At 37.7% G+C, this 21,792-nt stretch overlaps 1 protein-coding gene across 1 annotated transcript in view; it reads right to left on the bottom strand.

The window, feature by feature from the left end:
* Window positions 1-1,890: 1,890 nt before the first annotated feature.
* The window catches only part of LOC136863499 (discoidin domain-containing receptor 2), a 770,412-nt gene continuing 750,510 nt past the window's right edge, over window positions 1,891-21,792 (bottom strand). Inside the window, exons 14-15 of the mRNA XM_068225966.1 lie at window positions 11,081-11,222; window positions 1,891-2,732 (exon numbers count right to left, since the gene is read on the bottom strand). Coding sequence (XP_068082067.1) covers window positions 2,430-2,732; window positions 11,081-11,222 — 445 coding nt within the window. The 3' untranslated portion in view covers window positions 1,891-2,429. The remainder of the gene's footprint in view (window positions 2,733-11,080; window positions 11,223-21,792) is intronic.

The raw sequence follows: 21,792 nt of genomic DNA, 5'->3' as shown, positions 1-21,792 counted from the left end.
CTCATGAAAGGTAACAGCTATCTTGAGTATATTCTATCACTACCCCTGTAGTGTCCGAGCACAAGCATACTACCAGCTTTGCCTCATAACTGAGTTTAACTTTTTGGGTATTTTTATTATTCTCTAAAACTTCTATGCCTATTACATACTTGGTAATGCATTTTAGAACGACCTAATGTTAAAATTACTCTCTTTCATTAATCATCTATTCCTTGCAAAACCACATAGTAGGAAGCCCAGCTTTGATATTATATTTCTTTTAACATAACATTTCAAATAAGTGCAGAGTAACAAACTCCGTGCACACTGTGGTAGACCTCCTTCAAGTTGGAACCGGAAACTACTTGACGTATTCAGTGAAGCATATCTTATCACGCATGAATGGTAATCAAGTGCTCTCAAGTTCTCAAATGGCTGTTGATGTCTGACAAGAGATTAAGTAATTGTGTTATTCGAAATTAAAATAATGAATCGTAGGTGATCCTAATAACTGATATTTCCAAGATCACACGTTTCAGTTGTGTTTTACAGATATCCAGAAAAATTTATGTTGGCAGCAGGTAGTAATCATGTAATACAGGTATTTTACTAAAGACATATGTAATGCAGTAGATTTACTTCACATTGTTCTGAAATTGGAATATTCTCCTCTGCCATAGACATTTTATAAAAGAGTAGGAGATCTGTTATTACAAACATATGTTCGTGAAGAAAAATGAAGATTACCGAGCAACACGAATCCAGTTTATGTGTATTAAGGCTTTTCGTGGTAAATCAGAAGATGTGCATTCGATGCAGGAGCGCATAAACAAAATGGCTAACCGGTAAGTCCTCTCAGCAACAACATCACAAAATATCTAAAGATACTTGGGCATGTATACATGAATACAATCTGGGATTAAGCACATCAATAATACAAATTAACATCAAACAATGCTGGCAATCAAAAGTTTCAAAGATATGTTCACCATTATTCTGGAATTTGTTTTATATATTTCTGCCTTGACGAGTTCACATAATCATATCTTCTGGGTTCAGGTCACAATCACATAATTATGAATTAATTCTTTTTTACCATTATTTAAATATTGTAAGCATATTAGTACTAATTTATCACAACCATTACAAATAAGTAACGATATTGGTAGAGACCCAGAAGAATGTTTAAACTGTATGATAAATTGTCTTATGATTCATACACCATTACGTGATTATTTTCAGAACACATTCACAAGTGAACACATCCGTCCAGATTATTCCAACGAAATACTCAACTGTAGTTTCCACTGAGAAACTGATAGGCAATAGAGAAGGAAAGTCACACATATCTCCACGTATTACCAAGAACCGTACATTTAAAAATTGAGCTAGACTTTTCCAAACATACTTCCTTTTCATGAATGATAAAATGTAATCTCAGTTTTACATCATACGGTGCCAACGTTATTGACCTATATTGCTATTTTAATAATTATATAATATGGTTTTAAGAAACCAATAAAATATACGTGATATAATTATTTTTCTCAGTGCAAAAAATGACTTATTTACATTTAACGTGCTTACAGATGTTATCACGAAGTAGAGACACCTGCAGCCTTACTAACAGAGCATATAATGAAGTTTAAGACACACAAGTCCAGGTTTCAAAGTAACCACGTGTGGAGCTTTACTTACACATTCTGTTGATGAAGAAAAGACACTCGGGTTATAAAGTCACTATCATCACCACACATCATCGCAAGAGAAGACACTAGAGTGAATGGTTATAGAGAAGATGTGAAAAATAATTTTACTATATGATCAACATCCTATACAACAACACTTTTTATTTATGTGATTGTTTCTTATCAGACTGTTCATTAAATTCTTATATTAGACGTTGGCACAATGAAATATACACTCTAACGTTTTTTGACTTACATTCAAAATGATTTGTTTTAAATAGAACTTATAACTAGTTTCATTTCATTCTAGTTGCAATTCCTCTGCTGTAGCGAGTTGATGAAACCTAGTTCTTCTGCACCATCTTGAAATTTCACTTGGTTCATACTCACTCACTAACACAACAATCCAACCACATGTCATAAACCAGGACTGTCCACTATCAGTTTATATGTATAATCATAAAATCCTGGTTATCGGCAGATTACTTTTACTGAACAACTTATAATACTCAATATCAAATCAGTAGGAAATCTCAAAATTACCTGATGTATGAATCCACACGTATAAAGGTAGCTCATAGAAAGTTACTCCTCAATGGATTTGGATGAAACCCAGTTCCTTCTCTCACTGCAAATACATTTCGATCTTTCAGGCCCTAAGCTGTTTGTTCGCAATATTTTGCGCTGTTTAGCACGCAGCCCAAGTTCTGTCCGTGAAGAAACAAGTTGTTCTCTGCGAACTCGGGCCCTCCTCTCGTGTTACTAGCCATTAGCCGGGACATAGCCAAGGTTCTTCCTCTGCAAGAAAAGGTGAATCTCGCCAAACCGCGGTCGGTCGGCCTCGTGTCGCTTCCAGCACTCGCCCATGAGGTCGTAGATCTCGCGAGGGCAGGCCGGCGGCCGAGCCAAATACCGCTGCAAGCCATCATTCTGGTACCAGTGGTTGCAGTTCTCCACCACCTGCTCGTTGGTAAGCTCCGCGAAGGGCTGCTGTCCGCAGAACATGAGGATCTCCCACAGGGTCACGGCAAACGACCACACGTCGCTCTTCGGGTAGTACTTGCCCTGCGAACATAACCCGCACCTCATAGTATGTGGACAACATTGCCATAACGGTTATAATATATATTTACTGAATTTTAGGATTCTTACATCACGTACTACCAGATTGTGTAACATTTTAATGTCAAGCAAAGAAATTTATCGCGGGTAATCTTCTCCCACAAATGGGTTCTGTTGGAATTCCGAAAAATTACAATGGATTTCTTGGAATGAATGACTGAATGACAGTTTACGTGTATTTCAAGGAATTTATTTACATGTGGTTGACATTATGGAACTTTGTGCTCAGCACCTTCCTGTATCTAATTGGGAGTGCTGCTACAAGACTAGAGTGGCATGAGCACCCAGGCGATCCATCAAGAGCACTTGATATGATGTGTATTATAGTGTCAACCTGGAGAGTTATCTAATTGGTATTTCATTGAATAAAAATAGTAGAAAGGGAGACAGTGTTGTCCTCCCTTTTTAAGTTGGAATAAAGTAAAGAAGAAAATTTAGAACACCACTAATTGATCACACTCAATATGGAATTTTTAAGATAAATATTCGTGTACACCGAAGAATGCATCCCATTCATTCCCATTCATTCTCAACGGATTACTTTATTATCCTCATTGCATATCTAGAGTTAGTACTCATTCATATCATTTAAGATCAATAATTAATCTTCTGAGTGTAGTTAATATTTCAAAGAATATTGTTTCGTAGATTGTGGCAGACAGAAACTGTATGTTCAACGAAATGTTATGAAAACTCATCAGAGAGGCAATTTGCATTACTTTAATCCAGAAGTTTTATGAGCTTCAAAACACATACATTTCTAACATATTTTATTGTCTTGCCTTCGATAAATTGAGCAAATTCGACGTAAACTCTAATGTATTTTCTTCCTCCTCATACAAGAGACCCCAAGTTTCATGTAGATGATCAACCTGAAGATGAATTTCCTTTCCACACGAAGTTTCTATACTTTTACAAAGTTTTCAAAGAATGGAATGGAATTTGTCACTGGTGCGTGGACCTCGATGCTTTCGAGCATTCTTCGAGTGTTGATTTTAGTATTCTGGTACTCTTTACTGTCATATAAGCTTGGTTACAATCGTGAACAATGCATTATTATAACTCTTCAGGGTGAGATATACTAACACACTGTATTTATTTTCAAGATACAGCATTTATACAGAAAAAATTGAGTATATTATTTGTCGCAAATTAACGAGTAAATTTGTATACCTTATACAAAAGGAAGTTGTTGTTAGTCCGGCGAGTCAATGAGCGGACTGCTCTTGAAATTACCCAAGCTATTAAATCAAACAATGTTGAAACTAATGCCTGCTTGCTAATGATTCCCATAGAATACATTCTGCCGTGGATACTATTCATCGCACATCTCACTAATCTACGTTTCATACATTCTTCTATCTCAGGATTTGATCAAGTGTCAGCTACTATCCACTATTAAGAACCAGTTGTCACGTAGATGATAATCGTATCAGTGATAATTTAAATACGAAGTGAAACACGACAATTTTATGATCATGCAAATTCTTAAAGGAGAAATAATTTCAATTCAAATATAGATGTAAATCTCATTGTTTAAATTTCAGTTGTATTCAGAAAGTAATGTAATAACCTAACGCTATTCCATGTACTTTCCATTGGTTGTTATTGTAAACAGCAATTAATCGAAACCAAGAGCAACACTTAATGGCTGCATTTTCACTTTATTTTTAAATCTCAAATCGTTATTGTAGTAATCGTAAATATTTCACATACTTTACAATAATTAATACGTTCGTCACGATATCCAGCCATGTGCAACAGGGTTCGTCCTAAGTTGGGAGAGTGATCAGAGTGGCTGAACGATAGCTTTAATTCCTTCGAAGATGCTCAACAAATACAAATCAACTTATTAAGTAATTGTCGAGTTTTATGTTCGCGAAATTATCTCCCGGTATCCGAGGTACTTATGCCACAAATGACGCGTTGTTGGAATAGCTGAAAATATTAAAGGCGACTTTGGTTCTGTTAACTTGTATGGTTACAGTATACCTTCTTGGTAGTTGACGACAGTTCTATAATTGAAATCACACATAGTTGTGATGAACTAGGTCCTGGACACACCAACACAACATCTATTAAATTTCACACATGAAGAAAATAATTATCAGTCACCACATCGGATTGTATTCACCATTCACAGCCAATCAATATATAAATAGAAATTGCATGGTATTCACAGTTTTTGAAATGAATTCATTTATTCATTAGAATACAAAATTGAAATCGAAATTTTTCATTGAATATCATTTCCTCAATCACATGTACCACTCTGACCAGATCCTTATCTGGTAAGATACACTGTGCAGACTGTGCTGTCTCTCCTGATACGCGCTGGACCAAATATTTTACTATATTTTTTCTGACTGTCTCAGTCTTATCCTTGGCTTTGGTTATACAGGAGTGACTGAAGCATAAGATGTGCTAGTAATGCCATTCCTTATGCAGCCAGTCCCTGTAATGCATTGAATGAAACTGCTGTTTAGAGTGCCGGTTCGTCTATCCACTTAACGGTCTTGGCAAAGTGATATGTAATAGTGGTACTAGCTGGATCAGTGAGGAAAGCGATGGCTCAGTGCCTCACTCCTCATTTCCCAAGTATTGTTCTTCAGTGACACCTAGGATATTTATCTCCACGGATGGTGGATCTGATGAGGTTCCTAACGTACATCTGGCTGAGAATTAACATACATGTATCTTTCAAGCAACTAAATTATTCCTTGTCTTTAGTAGTGAAAGATATAGTTAACAACATTCTTCTGGATGGACATATATCTTATGATTCTTGTATTTGTATTTTTTATTCCATGCTTCTAAAATTGGTGCCAAAATACATCAGTTGCGGAAAAGAAATTCAGAGCCCATAAACAGAAATTCTTTATGTGGTCCTCTGGCTACGAATGTATCACCTACGCTCCAATAGAGTATCGACGTCCATTAATGCAATGACCAAATTGTACACTTTTGGAATCGAATTTACTTCGCAGTCAAGAAACTACAACTTTAAGGAAGAATGAATATTGCTATAGTGCCAAGATGAACATTAAATTAAGATTCTCCACGGTAAAAATCAGCATCCAGTCTCTTCTCAGCATCGCCATATGATGTCTGTTGAAATAGGATTATAAATATGTATATCCCATACAACATTCAAAAGCTATATTGCTCAGAATTCTCTACTTCATGTAATCACTTCATAATATTTAAATTAAAGGAGAACATTATTCCTTTTGCTGTGTATTATACACAGAGTTTGTGTATGCTGTACACCACAGAAGAATTACTTATTGCTCAATGAAATTTATATTGCACGAGTCTTTTTAATTTTCCATTACACAGCAAAACTCAAACTTTACTCCATTCATATAACGCTCATAAACAACAGCTCCCCTGCCATGGTAAAATGTACATTCCTTCAGTTACTGTTCGAATCCAATTATTTTCGGGTATCTTCTTTGTAAGCAGCGGTTAGTCACACGAATAATCATAACAACACTCTCTCTCTTCCTCAACAAACTATTTCCCCTTCACAAGAGTGTTTCATCCTGTTTACATAATATCACAATCACACAACAGTGCCTTCTTATAAATTTATAACGAAGGATATATTTTAGAACTATCTGGTTTCAAGGTAATTACTGAGTGAAATATACATCGCCGAGAGAAACTGAATACATTTACCATCATCCACTCAATGTCAGAATTGTTTAGGATATGGGAATTATCCTGAAGTGTACTTGAATATCTGTATGTGAATTGCTTGATATATTTCAGGTCATATAGAGAGAACATTGGATTTGTTCATCGGAAACAAAATTATGTTATTAGTTTTTCCTGCATCAACTTGTAGCTCATTTTATATACTGAAAAACATACTAAGTTCAACAGAGACATCGATGAAGGCGTCATTCTATTATGTTCTATTCATTCAACACAATTGTCATAAATATTCCAACATAATACAGATCAGTAGTGATTGATTGATTGATACCGAAGTATTCATTCTTGATATATTCCTTCCAAATGTATCCCCATCTTCAACTTAAAATACGATCACGATGTGCACCATTACAAGTGACGCAGTCAGTTTCACTACTGACAGGGAGCAATAATTGAAGAACGTTATCTTGTTCATGGATTTTATCTATATTTTTCTCAAATTATTAATAAATGCTCTGCTACCAATCGCTGTTTCATTTCATTAGCGCATCGGCATACATCCTTGCTTGATGATAGTTTTGAGTAAATCTGTCCAGTATTGTATAAGGTGATGATGATCTATTATAACATTGACAATGAACATTAAAGTTGCTCCCCTAGTTCAGAAAATAATGAGAATTCTTTCCCATGTCCTTATTTTCTACGCAAGATTTTACGTAAGTTCTTCAGTTGGTGATATATGAAAGACACTTCGTCCCAAGCACGCGCCGCGGTATTGATACACATTAATTACAACAGTGAAGAATACGAAGTGCATCGCATCAATTAACGGTCATAAAGTTTCACTCTAGATTTTATGAACTACCGCAAGTTAGAATGTTTCAGAGACGTGAATTAAACGTGAATTCTTGACGCATGAAGACGCTAAATATTACTTTCCAAGATTAAATGAGATTCTTCCGGTAATGTACGAGTTCTTGAGCGTTTATGCTCATTACATGACTACCATAATCATGCAAATTTTACATTGAATTTTCTTCTCCTTTTTAGAAGTTTTCTTCAAGACTTTCTGCACTTATGAAATGTAATTATTCATTACTTTGAAATGTACTAAAATGCAATTATTTTAATAATTCAAAATTGATTAAAAGAGTATACAACAAATATTATAGGTGACTTTCTTCAGATGGGAGTAGAGTAGAGTAGAGTAGCGTAGGTCGATCTTCCAAATTCCATATCTGAAGGTACATACAGAAATTGAATCTTGTAGGATCAAATGTTCTCCGTGAAGGTTTTACGATAAAACGAATCACTTACAAGTTGTACACTCATTCGTTACTATGATCACGATATCAACAATCACGTAAATATGCAAATTTTTGCTTAAAAAATCGTGCATATCACTGGGAAATTGCTTCTATTCGCAAACAGTACTAACTGACATATGAGAAAAATATTGCATTACGATGAATTTCTTCTCGGATTCAAATATTTATGCCAATACGCAAGCTACAAATATAGTGTACTGTCACGGCATGGCTTCCTTCATTCTTTAAGTTATGTTCACTTCATTGTAGCAGAGAGTGCACAAGGTATTATAATTTCCTATAGCACCAAAATTGTGTGATGACAAAGCACAACACCTTCCCGTAGTATAATCCCAGTGGGGTCATTTCGAAATGCTATCAATCAGTCACTCAGCATTGATCTGCATTTAGGGCTGTCACCCCCGTGGCATATTCACTATAAGTTTTTTACCTAGTCTTTTCTTAAATGATTTTAAAGAACTTGGACATTCATCGAACACTTCACTTGACAAATTATTCCAATCCCTAATTCCTCTTCATATAATGAATATTTCTCCCAATTTGTCCTCTTGAATTTCAACTTTATCATATTACTATTTTTTCCAACCTTTGAAAGATCAGCTGAAATTTATTCGTCTACTAATGTTATTTCACGCCATATCTCCACTCCGAACAAACCACTTAGAGAAGCAGCCCTCCTCCTTACTCCAGTGTCGTCACAGCCCGAAGTTTCCCGAATTTTTGTAACACTACTCTTTTGTCGGAAATCACTTAGAACAAATCGTCTCCCTTCCTTTCGATATTTTCCACTTCTCGTGTCAAAAGTCCTGCTTTGGGTCCAGTACACTGGAACGATATTTAATCTTCTCTTTCATACGATAAACACATACCTCCAAAAAATATTGCTCTTTTACGATAATCCTCCGTATTCGCATCCCCTTAGTGTCGGGGGTGGTGGGGCGTGATTAGCGCAGTTCCTTAGCTTCTGACTTCTCACACGGAAGGCTTAGTTTCCATTTTTGGTCGATTCAGGGTCGAGATTTTCATCTCAGAGATCACGTGGCCAAGGGCATCTGGTCTTAAACCCCGGCCGAAACCAACATGGGCCTGGGTGACGAGTGAAGCCGGAAATAAATGGGATAACCATAAGAAAGTTACGTTATTCACATCCTCTTGGGGCAATTTCACACGCTATACAATCCATGTAATTGAGTTATAATACTTGAGTGGATGACTCCAAGGTGTACTGATAAAGTGAAATAAAATATGGTTGCATGAAAGAAATGCAAAAACTATTTATTGTATCAGTGCTTATCCAGAAAATAATAATATCAATAATTTTTACGAGGTTAAATTTTATGAACTGGCAGTAAAGTCAGAGGAATGATTTATTGAAGATAGAAAACTTGTAAGATATAAAATAAATTGAGAATTATATTGACTGCCGAGGAAATAATTCACAAAAGTGCTCAAGTCTAAAAATTAGAACGAAAAAAATCATAAGATTTATAAATCACTTCTCTGTGTGAAAGAAAATTATTACCGTAAATTTTACGATATTTTGTGAGAAATACGTGAAGTAAGAGTAGAATTTTCCTTCTAGTTCCCAACTATTAAAAAAATAAAATATTCCCCTTGCGTTAATCCGTACTTCTCTTACCTATGAATCTTTACGTTAATATTCTAAATTAATCTAATTTATGTATTCAAAGATTAGGCATAATTATTTTAATCTGATTAACTTAAATCCCATTAATTTACTACTTCTTTCTTGATGGCTTATAAAATGAAATATCTCTCATAATCTCTTGAATACGATATCATATTTCTCTCAAGAATCATAGTCACCAAATGTTATCAATAATCAAATCAGGAGGAAAAGGATTCTATTCAATATCGGAACAAAATCTATATCCACACGTATTTACAATACTGTTTGGCTTTCTCTTAAATTTTAAACCATATTGTGGTATATACAACAACTTCTCTTTCGACTTGATTTGAAAGGACTGATATCGTCGGAAAGTCACTGGCTCTGAACAGAGTCGGATACCTTGCACGGAACAGGGACAAACGTAGGCGGGATTACCTATAAGAGGACATGTCTATGATGAGTCTGAATCGTGCTGACGCAGCAGATCTAGTGAAATAGTAGCATAGGTACAAAACTGCCGATCCCAGAACATAAATGGCAATAGTGCATTAAAATGCAATCAATAAAAATCACTTTTCTTTATCAGAGAAATTTATGAGCTTACAAGAAGAACCTAATGTGTGATTAAAATGAACCATCCACGCGTTGGCATTTTAGGGAAGTTTTTGCACCATTCCACACTCCAATTTTATCTCTTTCTTTTACATTTAAGCAGCGGTAGAATGTACTGGCAACTAAGTATACAATGCAGGACTTATTTAATACGTTACAATGTGTACGGATCAATTCATTCTGAGAACAATTCTACCATTATATAACAGGAAAATTACGAATGTGTACATGAAAATAGTGAAATTATGGCTTTTTATATGTCCAATTTACAGTTTTCGATTAGTTTTAAAAATATGCAAATATCAAAATACTGCATTGCTTTTCATATAGCAGTGATTATAATGCTTAAGTAATGGAAATACTATGCGAATTTCTCGCAAATTTTCAGTTATAAACATTCACAAAAAAGAAATTGGTCACTATTTTACATGTTCATTACTTCTTAAAAGTCCGTCCGAACAAAAGAAGGATGTTTCGATGTCGACCTTGCTTGCATTAAACATCCAAAAATTATACACAGGGGTTCAGGAGAGAGATGGAAATAGAAACAAACAACAAATTATTGATATCCATTGTAATTTAGAGAAATTTTCCCGCTAAATATCCACCTTGACAACCATCGAACACCATTATCGGGACGAACTGTTATCAACAACGTAGGTTTTCAAATTAACGAGGAGATTATCAATGGACACCGGTTACCAACATGTATCAAGACATCTTTTAAACACCTAAAAATGAGGGATCACAAATGCAGTAGCATGACGGTGAAGAGATGTGAGATTTCTAAAAGTTACCGTATAGCCTTCAGAGCACCTTTGTGTAGATATAGCAAATGCTTGAGTGCAGGAATACGTAATTTCAGAGTCTGACAAGGTGACTAAAGTTTTAGAGTTTGGGAATGAGAAGATGCGATTAGGTTATTCTCGGACATGAGAGAATAAGAAACATTTCATTTTATCATAAGCCTGTGTTCTGTCGATTTATTACCACCCGATCCATCTTTGCCAATAAAACAGAGCTCTAGACCTGTACGAGTGGGTGATATGCTCACTTACCAATAAGAGACTCTCCCAGGCCATCCACCGGATAGGCAGACGCGCCTTGGTATCACTCACATAGTAGTCTCCGTCGTAGCGACTGCAGTACATGGCATGGTCGGTGATTTTCACCGAATAATTCTTCCCCACAATACAGTTCCTGTGGCACGGAAAAAACAATAATTAATTAAAGCAGGGCCTAATAGTTAAATAATAGCATAGGACTTACAGCAAAATTTCATACAGGTTGGCACACGAAATGTCATACACTAGAATTGTTTATAGAATATTTAATATACAACATATTTAATTAAAAATGTCTTTATAAAACTCAACGAAATGTGCATGATTAGTCAGTATGAAGGACATGTTCAATATCCCCACCTCCTCGACGTACAACAGCTTCGAGATGAAACATGTATGTAAACACTCTACGACACATGTCCTCACTCAACCGTCGGAAATAATTCAGAATGGCCGCTTGCAATTGCAGTACATTTTCTAGTTAGTCTCTGTAGGTTATCTCCATCAAATATCCCACAGGAAGAGGTCGCAGGGATAAAGATCTGAGCTATATGGTGGCCAAATTGAGCCGCACTGAAAAAGTTCGACATGTCTATGAAACATCCAACGGGACCCGAAATATTCGTGCAGGAAATCCAGAATAACATTTGCTGTGTGTGGACGATCTCCATCTTGCATGTACCATTGTGTGTCTCTCTCTATTTGTAGTTTTGTTCCAAGCAGTTGTGGAAGGAAACTGTTTTGAAACATGTCCATGTAACACACACTATTGATTGTGCCATTGAAACTTGTTCGCCCAATAATTCCAAGACAGGAAATTGCAGCACACACCACACACACACACTCGTCACCCAGGTCCATGTTGGTTTCGGCCTGGGTTTAAGGCCAGATGCCGAGATTCTTTTCACTTTCTGGCAAACTTGCTTGTTGCTAAAAAATTCGTATTATTATTATTATTATTATTATTATTATTATTATTATTATTATTATTATTATTATTATTATTATTTACCATTAATGGAACGTAAATGTACAGATCACCAAATTAGAGTATTTTCAAATGTGTGCTACAATGTGTATACTGTATATGCAACCAGTTAGTGAGGCTAATGATTGTGATTACCGAGAGAGATGGCTGCGTTGAACGGGCTGTGAAGCTGTAGGCTTGCATTCCAGAGATGGTGGGTTCGAACCACACCACTGGCAGTTCTAGAAATTGTATCCCAAATGTTTATATTTTCACACCAAGTAGACGCTCGTCTTGTACCTTAATTGCACTCAGGCTGCTTCCTTCTCAGTCCAAGCCCACTCTTATGCCACCGACACCGAAAAACTTTGCGGGTTAATATGCGACGTTAAACCGTTTCGCGAAGAATGTATTGAGATTGATTTCAGCCCAGGAATTTGAAGAAAAGTTCTGCATTTACTGTATGGTAACTAACAATGGACAACTGACTGAGAGTACCAGGGATTATTTCCCGGCTCCAGCAAGAATTTCAAAACTCTTCATAAACTCTGGACAGACTCGTTAGGAATTTGATTCATGCTGTGGGTAATTCTTACAAAAAACTGAAGAACATTTTGATGGTACTTATGTTTGTGTTTATTATATTTCCATCGAATAAAGCGTATATACTAAAATATTATTTTCATTTAATGGCAGTAAAATTGAGAAATTACAGAAATAGGAACTCTGCAGATTTAATTAAAAATGGACTGTTTGTATTCTTCACCTGTGATCAATTGTAAGCAATTTCACGAGATAATGTTGTTGAATATATATATATATATATTTGCAAATTGCATCTTCAAATGACAAATACTTGTGAAATATACATTTCGATAATTATAAAGACTAATGCCTTATTAGCTTGTAATAAAAATATTTCACTCTGGTATACTATTACCAATATTTAATCCATCCCTGGCCTGTTCTTTCATTCATTAAATGTTTATGCTGTTTTATTTCAGCGCTATATGGCAATGAATTTAAAGTGTTCCCTATCTGCCACCTACAGCTCTGGTAAGTTTTCCTTACTTGCCATCTGGAAATTTGGCAACCCTAGGCGCGTGAGACTGATATTGATAATTTTAATATGGCAAAAATTAATGGAACGAATTGCAAGTGAACAGTAGCCATCGATAAGAGAGTGGATGTGGTAGTGGCGGTGGGGTATTTTTTGATTTTTCGAGGGAAAAGCACCTAGCAGAATGACCGCACGTTCCCCTAATGGACCGCGGTTATGGAGCCAAGTTCTGCATTCGGAAGACAAGTGGGTTCGAAGCCCACCGTCTGCAGTCCTGAGAATGTTTCTCTGTAGTTTTCCATTTTCACTCCCAATTCCTACTCAAAAGCCAAAGCCGATTACTCCCGCCTCCCTAACCCAGCTCCTGTCACACCATTTTCATTAGCTCTTGAACAATGTTACCGTCAGGAAGGGCATCCGACCATAAAAGCATGCCATTTTACTTCATCCCCGACCGATTATCAGGGAACGGAACTAAGAGGTACAGATACATAAATAACAAAACTATGATTATCTTCTAAATGGGACAGGCTCTTAACTTTCCACGTTGCAACTCTATCATTATTGTGGAAAGGGGCCGATATGCCGGCGCTAGTGTTCCGTTATGGGGAGTCAACATGTTAGGAGCACGTACGCCACTGAATGTTCATAAGCTAGGGGATCTTCGAGATCCACAAACAAACCATTGCGTAATAGCGATCATGTGTGGACTAAACTGTGGCTGGACAACACGGAAACACGTAACATACATGGCACGCTCAGTACGAGACCGATTAGTACGGCTGAAACAGGGCGTGTGGGCTCCGGCTGCGTGTTTTATGAGTTTGACACACAGTTGTTGTGCCGTAGGGAAGCAGGGTGGCACAGCGAACACATTTGGATGACATAACGCGGGGCATATTAGAGGCTGGCTACAGGATGGGCACAGAATTGAATGTCGCTCGTAGTGGAGGGAGGAAACATTCAAGGGCAGTACGGGCAAGGTCGACCACGTGCTACAATCCAGCGTCAGGATCGTTATCTCCTCGCATAAGTGCCCCAAGACGTCCAACCAGCACAGCGCCTACCTGCACAAGCTAGGTACCTCGCAGCAAACTCTGGGACACAAATCTCCCGTCAGACTGCGTATCGTCGGCTTCGAGAGGTTGCTCTGTATGGTCTGCGACTCGCATGATACATTCCCCTCACACAAATTTTATTCTGACGAGTTATTCTCTCCGTCTGTTAATTTGGCATTCCCCCCAACCGGGACTCGTTACAACTCTACAAATATTTTAGAAAGGGACCGATACAGCGACACTAGTGTTCTCGTCCGGGAAAGCATCATGGTAGGAGGATTTAAGACACTGCATGTGTTTCCTACGGGTAATGTTGCGGGTGCGAGCCATTGGGACTACTTCCTGCAACAGTATATGCGACTTTTCGTGGTCCATAAGGACCTGGATTCCGCCTGATGGATGGCAATGCCAGTTGGCTGGCCTGGTGGACGAGTGCTGTGCACATGAGGACATCAATCACAGTCAGTCACTAATGATCAGCGTTTAGGGCAGTCGCCTAGGTGGCAGATTCTCTATCTGTTGTTTTCCTAGGCATTTCTTAATTTTTTTCAAAGAAATTGGAAATATATTGAACATCGCCCTTGGTAAGTTATTCCAATACCTAACTGCCCTTCCTATAAACGAATATTTACCCCAATTTAAGGTCTTGAATTCCAACTTTATCTTCATATTGTGATACTTCCTACTTTTAAAGACACCGCTCAAACTTATTCGTCTACTAGTGTCTTTCCACGCCATCTATCCATTGACAGCCCGGAACATACAACTTAGTCGAAGATCTCGTCTCCTTTCTCCCAAGTCTTCCCAGCCCAAATTTTGCAACAACTTTGTCGCGCTACTCCTTTGTCAGAAATCACTCAGAACAAATCGATCTGCATTTCTTTGGATCTTTTCCATTTCTCGAATCAAGTAATCCTGGTAAGGGTCCCATACACCATACTCTATTTAGGGTATTAGCAGAGACTTATATGCCCTCTCCCTTACATCTTTACTGCAACCCCTAAACACCCCCATAACCATGTGCAGAGGTCTGTACCCTTTATTTACAATCCCATTTATGTGATTACCCCACTGAAGGTCTTTCCATATATTAACACCTAGATACTTACAATGATCCCCAAAAGGAACTTTCACCCCATCAACGCAGTAATTAAAACCGAGAGGACTTTTCTTATTAGTGAGACTCACAACCTGAATTTAGCCAAGTTTATCATCATACTATGGCCTGCTGTGAATCTCACATTATCGAGGTCATTTTGCAGTAGCTCACAATGCTTTAACTTATTTATTACTCTATACAGAACACAATTATCAGCAAAAAGACTCATCTGTGAATCCCCTTCTTTACCCATATCATATATATATATAGGTATATAAGAAGACATAAACCTCCAATAATACTGCTTCGAGAAATTCCCCTCTTACTTATTATAGGGTCAAATAAAGCTTCGCCTACTCTAATTCTCTGAGATCTATTTTCCAGAAATATAGCAACCAATTCAGTCACTCCTTTGTCTATTCCAACTGCACTTATTTTTTCCAGTAGTCTCCCATGACCTACCTTATCATATGCTTTAGATGGGTCAATCGCGAAACAGTCCATTTGACCTCCTGAATCCAAGATATCTGCTATATATCTTGCTGGAATGCTACAAGTTGAGCTTCAGTGCAATAATCTTCCCTAAACACGAATTGCCTTGTTTGGAACCAGTTATGAATTTCGCATGCATGTATAATGTTAGAAATAATGCTTTCCAAAAGCTTACGTGCAATGAATGTCAAACTGACTGGCCTCTAATTTTCAGGTGTATGTCTGTCCCCCTTTCCTATATACACAGGGGCTACTATAGCAACCCTCCATTCATATGGTATAGCTCCTTCGTGCAAACAATAATCAAATAAGTACTTCCGATATGGTACTATATCCCAACCCATTGTATTTAGTATATCACTATAAATCTTATCAATTCCAGTCACTTTTCTAGCTTTCAACTCTTGTATCTTATTGTAAATGTCATTGTTATCATAGGTAAATGTTAACATTTCTTTAGTATTAGTCTCCTCTATCTGAACGTTATCCTCGTAACGAACAATCTTTACATACTCCTGACTGAATACTTCTGTCTTTTGAAGAACCTGTCACACACACTCCCCTTGTTCATTACTGATTCCTGAAATGACCTCCCTGGAACCGGTCTCTGCCTTAAAGTACGTATACATACCCTTCCATTTTTTACTCAAATTTGTATGACTGCCAGTTATACTTGCCATCATGTTATCCTTAGCTGATTTCTTTGCTAGATTCAATTTTGCTAGTATGTTTCTTCAATTTCTCCTTGCATCCGCGGCCACTTCTGACTCTACTTCTTTCCAATCCGCACCTCCTTCTAAGTCTCTTTATTTCTCTGTTATAATAAAGTTGGTCTTTACCATTCCTTACCACCTTTAAAGGTACAAACCTGTTTTCACATTCCTTAACAATTACTTTAAACCCACCCGAGAGTCTGTTTACAGTTTTATTTACCGTTTTCCACCGATCATCTTTAATTTTTTTCTTGAGTGCCAGCTCGTTTTCTGGATTAAAATATTGAACATGCCTGGGATGTTCTAGGCTGAAGGCATTAAGCCTTAACACGCCCACCAAGGACCACTGTTGACCACTAAATTGTGCTTGTCCAGCAATGGGATGCGTTACAGCAAACCATGCTGGACGGCCTGATCCACAGTAGGCGGAGTCATTGCTCATCCTTTATTGCTATGCGAGGTCATTACACCTCTTATTGACGTTCTGTATTCCGCCGGGGTAGTGGTAACACGCACGGTCAGGTCACCCATTGTCCATTTCTGCTTTTCCTATGTAGGCCTACCTTGTATCAGTATCACTTTGTCAGAACTTGCATTGTTGCCAGGACAACTTTTAGTACACACATTATAACGGTGATAATGCTTTCGAATATAACGCAACTTATGGACGTGAGTTTAGTTTCAATGTGTATATAAAACAGCCATAGAGTAAACTAGTAACTTTGAAAACGCTCGCTATTGACATAAAAGCGTATACGACATCGCTTCGGGAAAGTGTATGGTCCGTGAAATGCAGTGCTTACCTCGTACAAAGAGTATACAGACAATTGTTTGTAAAAGGACGTATCACACGGAGAGAACGCTTTCGGCGTCAGTCATTGTCAGATGATGGAAGTGATCCCGATACTTAAAGGATGTCAGCGAGTGATCTGCCACGTTAGTGCAGCACAGGTGAACAGTACCACACTTAAAATATACATTACAACAGTTCGTCACACTTCATTGTTTTAGCGTTTGGATGATCATTGTTCTCTTCAAAAGTAAACATGTATAACTCCTGCGGGCTGTATGGTGAATCGAATAGCACGTCAGATAGAAAAAGAGAACGGCAAAATATTGGTTGCCGCATCCTTCTAGCACAACACTGTGAACGCTTTCATTGAGACACTATATTTGAAGAAGGCATATTGAATCTACTGGTGTGTTTCTGGGTATGAGAGCAAGTAAGGTCTAGTACGTACAAGTTACGCACCACCACTATGAATGTCCATTTTTAAAATAAGGGTTTTGATGCCAGACTTTACCTGTACACATGTCATCTTCTTCAAGGATCTGAAGTATGATCAGCTACAGTAGATGCGATTTGGTATCGGGGTAGACCATTTTGGGCCACGGTAAAATCAACATCCTCATGAAGTAGTCACGTTACTAAGTCATGTTGGAGGTGAATGTCGATGCTGGAGTACAGCACCGAGGTGATGTAACCTCATCATAAATCAGGATTCCCACAACGGGAGGTATATTATGATCACCAGTTTGATGGATTGTTACCCGTTCGGTGAGCTTCGAGCAGGGTGGCTCTTCGATCTGAATCAAAGGAGATTATGCGAATTGGTTTGCCGATCAGGCTGATACATATCACCTTGATTGACCATCCCTTGCGCTATATCTGAACTCAAAGAGTAAGTATGGATCAAGACGAAGAATGATAATACGGTATTTACCACGAGATTCCGAACGATATGGGGACTCTTTGGGAACAGTGGACTCCGTGCGTGAAAGAACTTTTGTATGATTAGAGGTATCCTTCAAGCGGCTGATGGATACAATGGTACATTGTTACGTCGGTTGCTCAATGTAGCAAATAAGTATTTTCTCTTGACTAGGCAATAGCACTACAGACTACAACAGATATATGCAGTAAATTGAAAATGAATAGAAGCATATCCAGCCTTAATATCACGTGTCTTTAGTTTAATTGTCAATGTTTTTGTTAGTGGTTCAACGTCGCATTAACACATCGAATGCTTTTTGCGACGCAAGGATAGGAATGGGCCTTGAATGGGAAGTTATCGGACGTGACCTTAGTCATTGTTCAACCCTTGCATAATACTTATGTGGGAATTAGAAAACACGTACCGGGCGAGCTGGCCGTGTCGTAGAGGCGCGCGGCTGTGAGCTTGCATCCGGGAGATCGTGGGTTCGAGCCCCACTGTCGGCAGCCCTGAAGATGGTTTTCCGTGGTTTCCCATTTTCACACCAGGCAAATGCTGGGGCTGTACCTTAATTAAGGCCACGGCCGTTTCCTTCCAACTCCTAGGCCTTTCCTATCCCATCGTCGCCATAAGACCTATCTGTGTCGGTGCGACGTAAAGCAACTAGCAAAAAAAAAAAAAAAAAAAAAAAGAAAACACGTAAAATCATTTTCAAGGTGTCCGACAGCGGAATTTGAACCCACAGCGTTTATGATTAAATGAGTGCAGTCTCATTTTTATATGATCACGAACACAGCCTGATAAATTATCAGCCAGGGAAGACTTCGTTCACTGTATACCGCGTTATGGTATAGTAAATGTATTTCCTCCTTTCGCACATTAACATATCCTTGTCTGCAATGCATAGTAATCCATCGACACATTGCTGTAATGTTAACATTGTAATTGTTAACATGGCTAATATGATCCAAGCAAAACTTATTTATAAGAGCGCATTTTAATTATGATATGGTCTTAAACGCTCAACTTGACGTATAGCTGGAAAATGCAGAAAATCGAATATTCGTTAACGCAATATTGAATGAATTCAGTGTCAGCTCTACCTTTACGTATGATGGGAAAGGAGACGCTCAGTCTAAATATATTTAACCACTTTGTTAAGAAAACTTCCTCTGTGTGGTCACTGATAGCCTGTACCAGGTCCAGAACTAAAAAGGAAGATGTGAGGAAGAAGATGAAAAATTTTAAAAGAAGTAATTATTTATCTCGCATTCAGCATATTGATCAAAACAAGAGAGGAAAAACAACAGAAGAGCTAAAAATGGCAGTGTAAGGTTATCAAAAAACAGCGACAGGTCACTGCATTGAATTTATTTCTTTAAAAAAATATGCTCTGAACCTACTGTATATTGCATAATAAATCTGTATGAAGTCCTGCAGTATATGACTGGGAGTTCTGTATTGGTGTGTGCGTCTGTAATTAACTGCGAAATTACTCTTTATACTCAACTCACCGTTGACAAATATATAACAAATTAATAACCAGAACGTCCTGAGATTTGGGCCCCAGAGTCCACCAAGAATGGATCCATCAAATTTGATTTTGAGAGATCATGAAAATTCTCTTCTCCCTCAGGGCGTGTACAATAGTCCGAGTTTCTTGCACATCTGATTCGGGCTTTACTTAATCTCTTGAAGGCTACTAAAAGGACGGTAACTACACCTATCTTACTCTCCTTACATAACTTCTATACTATGAAATTAAACCAACTATCAATATTCTATCAATAGTATCTACATATACACATATCGTCAACATAAACATAAAACAAACACACCAATCGGCTGTAATTAAAATTACAAATATGCTGTACATTTTACCCCTAACTTTTAAGATTTACAACAAAGCTAACCCTGAAAGAAAACGACATGGCTCATCTTCAATAGTGAGTTAAGATAATGGCGATTTACTTCCATGTATAGTATTCGACAGACAACGAAGAAACAAGTTCAAAAGCGACACACCTCGATGAATTTGTATAACCATTCACGTTTCGGAGATCTTTTTATAGACACCGTAATCTGATCCAGATAATATCCCCATTGGTTTACCTTATCATCACACACTTATTTTAACACTACCATCTGTACCCGTTCTTCGCATGGGAATTTGCAGTGGATTACATGTTTCCTTCATATTTTTTGGGGAAGTAACGTGGCTCTATTCATACGTTCAATGCGAAATGTTAACATTACATCGTCGCTGCCGGGACAAAACCTACTATGTGAAATACCTTAGCTTAGAACTTTGGCCGGTAAGGTTCTGTCATCTAAGGTGCAATATTGTGTGAATGTTGTCAAGGCATTCTCGCTCTTCATAATGTATGTGCTGCGGGTAAATATATTTTCAAAAAGATTATCACATAGGAAGTTTTGTCCCTGTGCCGACGATATTATCCTACGAAAACGTGGCAGTAACGTGAAATATGATGAAGCTGAAAACAGTCGAAAGAGAATGAGGGAATGAGGACGATTTTCGAATTTATTGTACGGTACAGTACCAGGTCCTAAGTTATGCGAAATTCTCCGTGGTTCTCAGGTTGCATATTGTATTTCTGACCATTGACGTGGCGCTCTGACGTTGATGTCCCCTCCCTTAACATCTTCCTTATCGAAAAGGGTAAAATGGCTCTTTAGTTTTTCCCGTTGCCCACCTTGAAGTGACATGAACGATATGTCCCGCGGGACTTGGACTAAAATTCCAATTTTTTGTAATTATCTGCGATATTATCCGTCGTACGATAAATAAGTACATGGCATAGAGGAACAGAAATATAGATTTGTTATATGCAGTCTTTTAATAGACCTAATGATAAATAAAGTATTTGAGAGTAATCCTCCTATAAATACCAACTCCGTGTGATTACCATAACATGGTGTGTTTCATATAAGTCCAGCAGTATTCCACTTTTCGGGATATACATACAGATAAAGTAGGTAACCAGACAGACTGCTAGACTGACAGACTGACTAAGAGACACCAAAGGGAAAATTTTACCTCATGTTTCCTCAGTGTTCAGTTACATTGGTTGGAGTTAATTTTAATAATAATAATTTTATTGGCTTTTACGTCCCATGAATTCCTTTCTTACGGTTTTCGGAGACGTCAAAGTGCAGGAGTTCTTTAACGTGCCAGTAAATCTACCGACACGAGGCTGACGTATTTGAGCACCTTCAAATACCACCGGACTGGGCCAGGATCTAACCTGCCAAGTTGTGGTCAGAAGAACATCGCCTTAACCGTCTGAGTCATTCAGCCCGACAGGAGTTAATTTTCAAGCCGAAAAAAAATCTTCATCATCTGATATTTTTCCGTTTTGGATCCTTCAAATAACAGAAGGTCTGCCAGGATGTCCATCACCGGCTGCAGAACAAGAAGCCCATAGGAAGTAGTAGTTTTCTCCCTCAATTGAAGAGTAAGCAAAATGATGTACATAACAAATTTACTTAAAATGACGTACATAACAAATTTACTTAAAATGAAGGGGTGTTTTACGTATAGTCTACAGATTTTACATGTAATCAATAGGCATATTTCCTCA

Source organism: Anabrus simplex, chromosome 2, assembly GCF_040414725.1.
Source record: "Anabrus simplex isolate iqAnaSimp1 chromosome 2, ASM4041472v1, whole genome shotgun sequence".
Classification (NCBI taxonomy): domain Eukaryota; kingdom Metazoa; phylum Arthropoda; class Insecta; order Orthoptera; family Tettigoniidae; genus Anabrus; species Anabrus simplex.
Note: the sequence above shows the minus strand (reverse complement) of the source record. Positions and strands in the feature narration are given on the sequence as shown.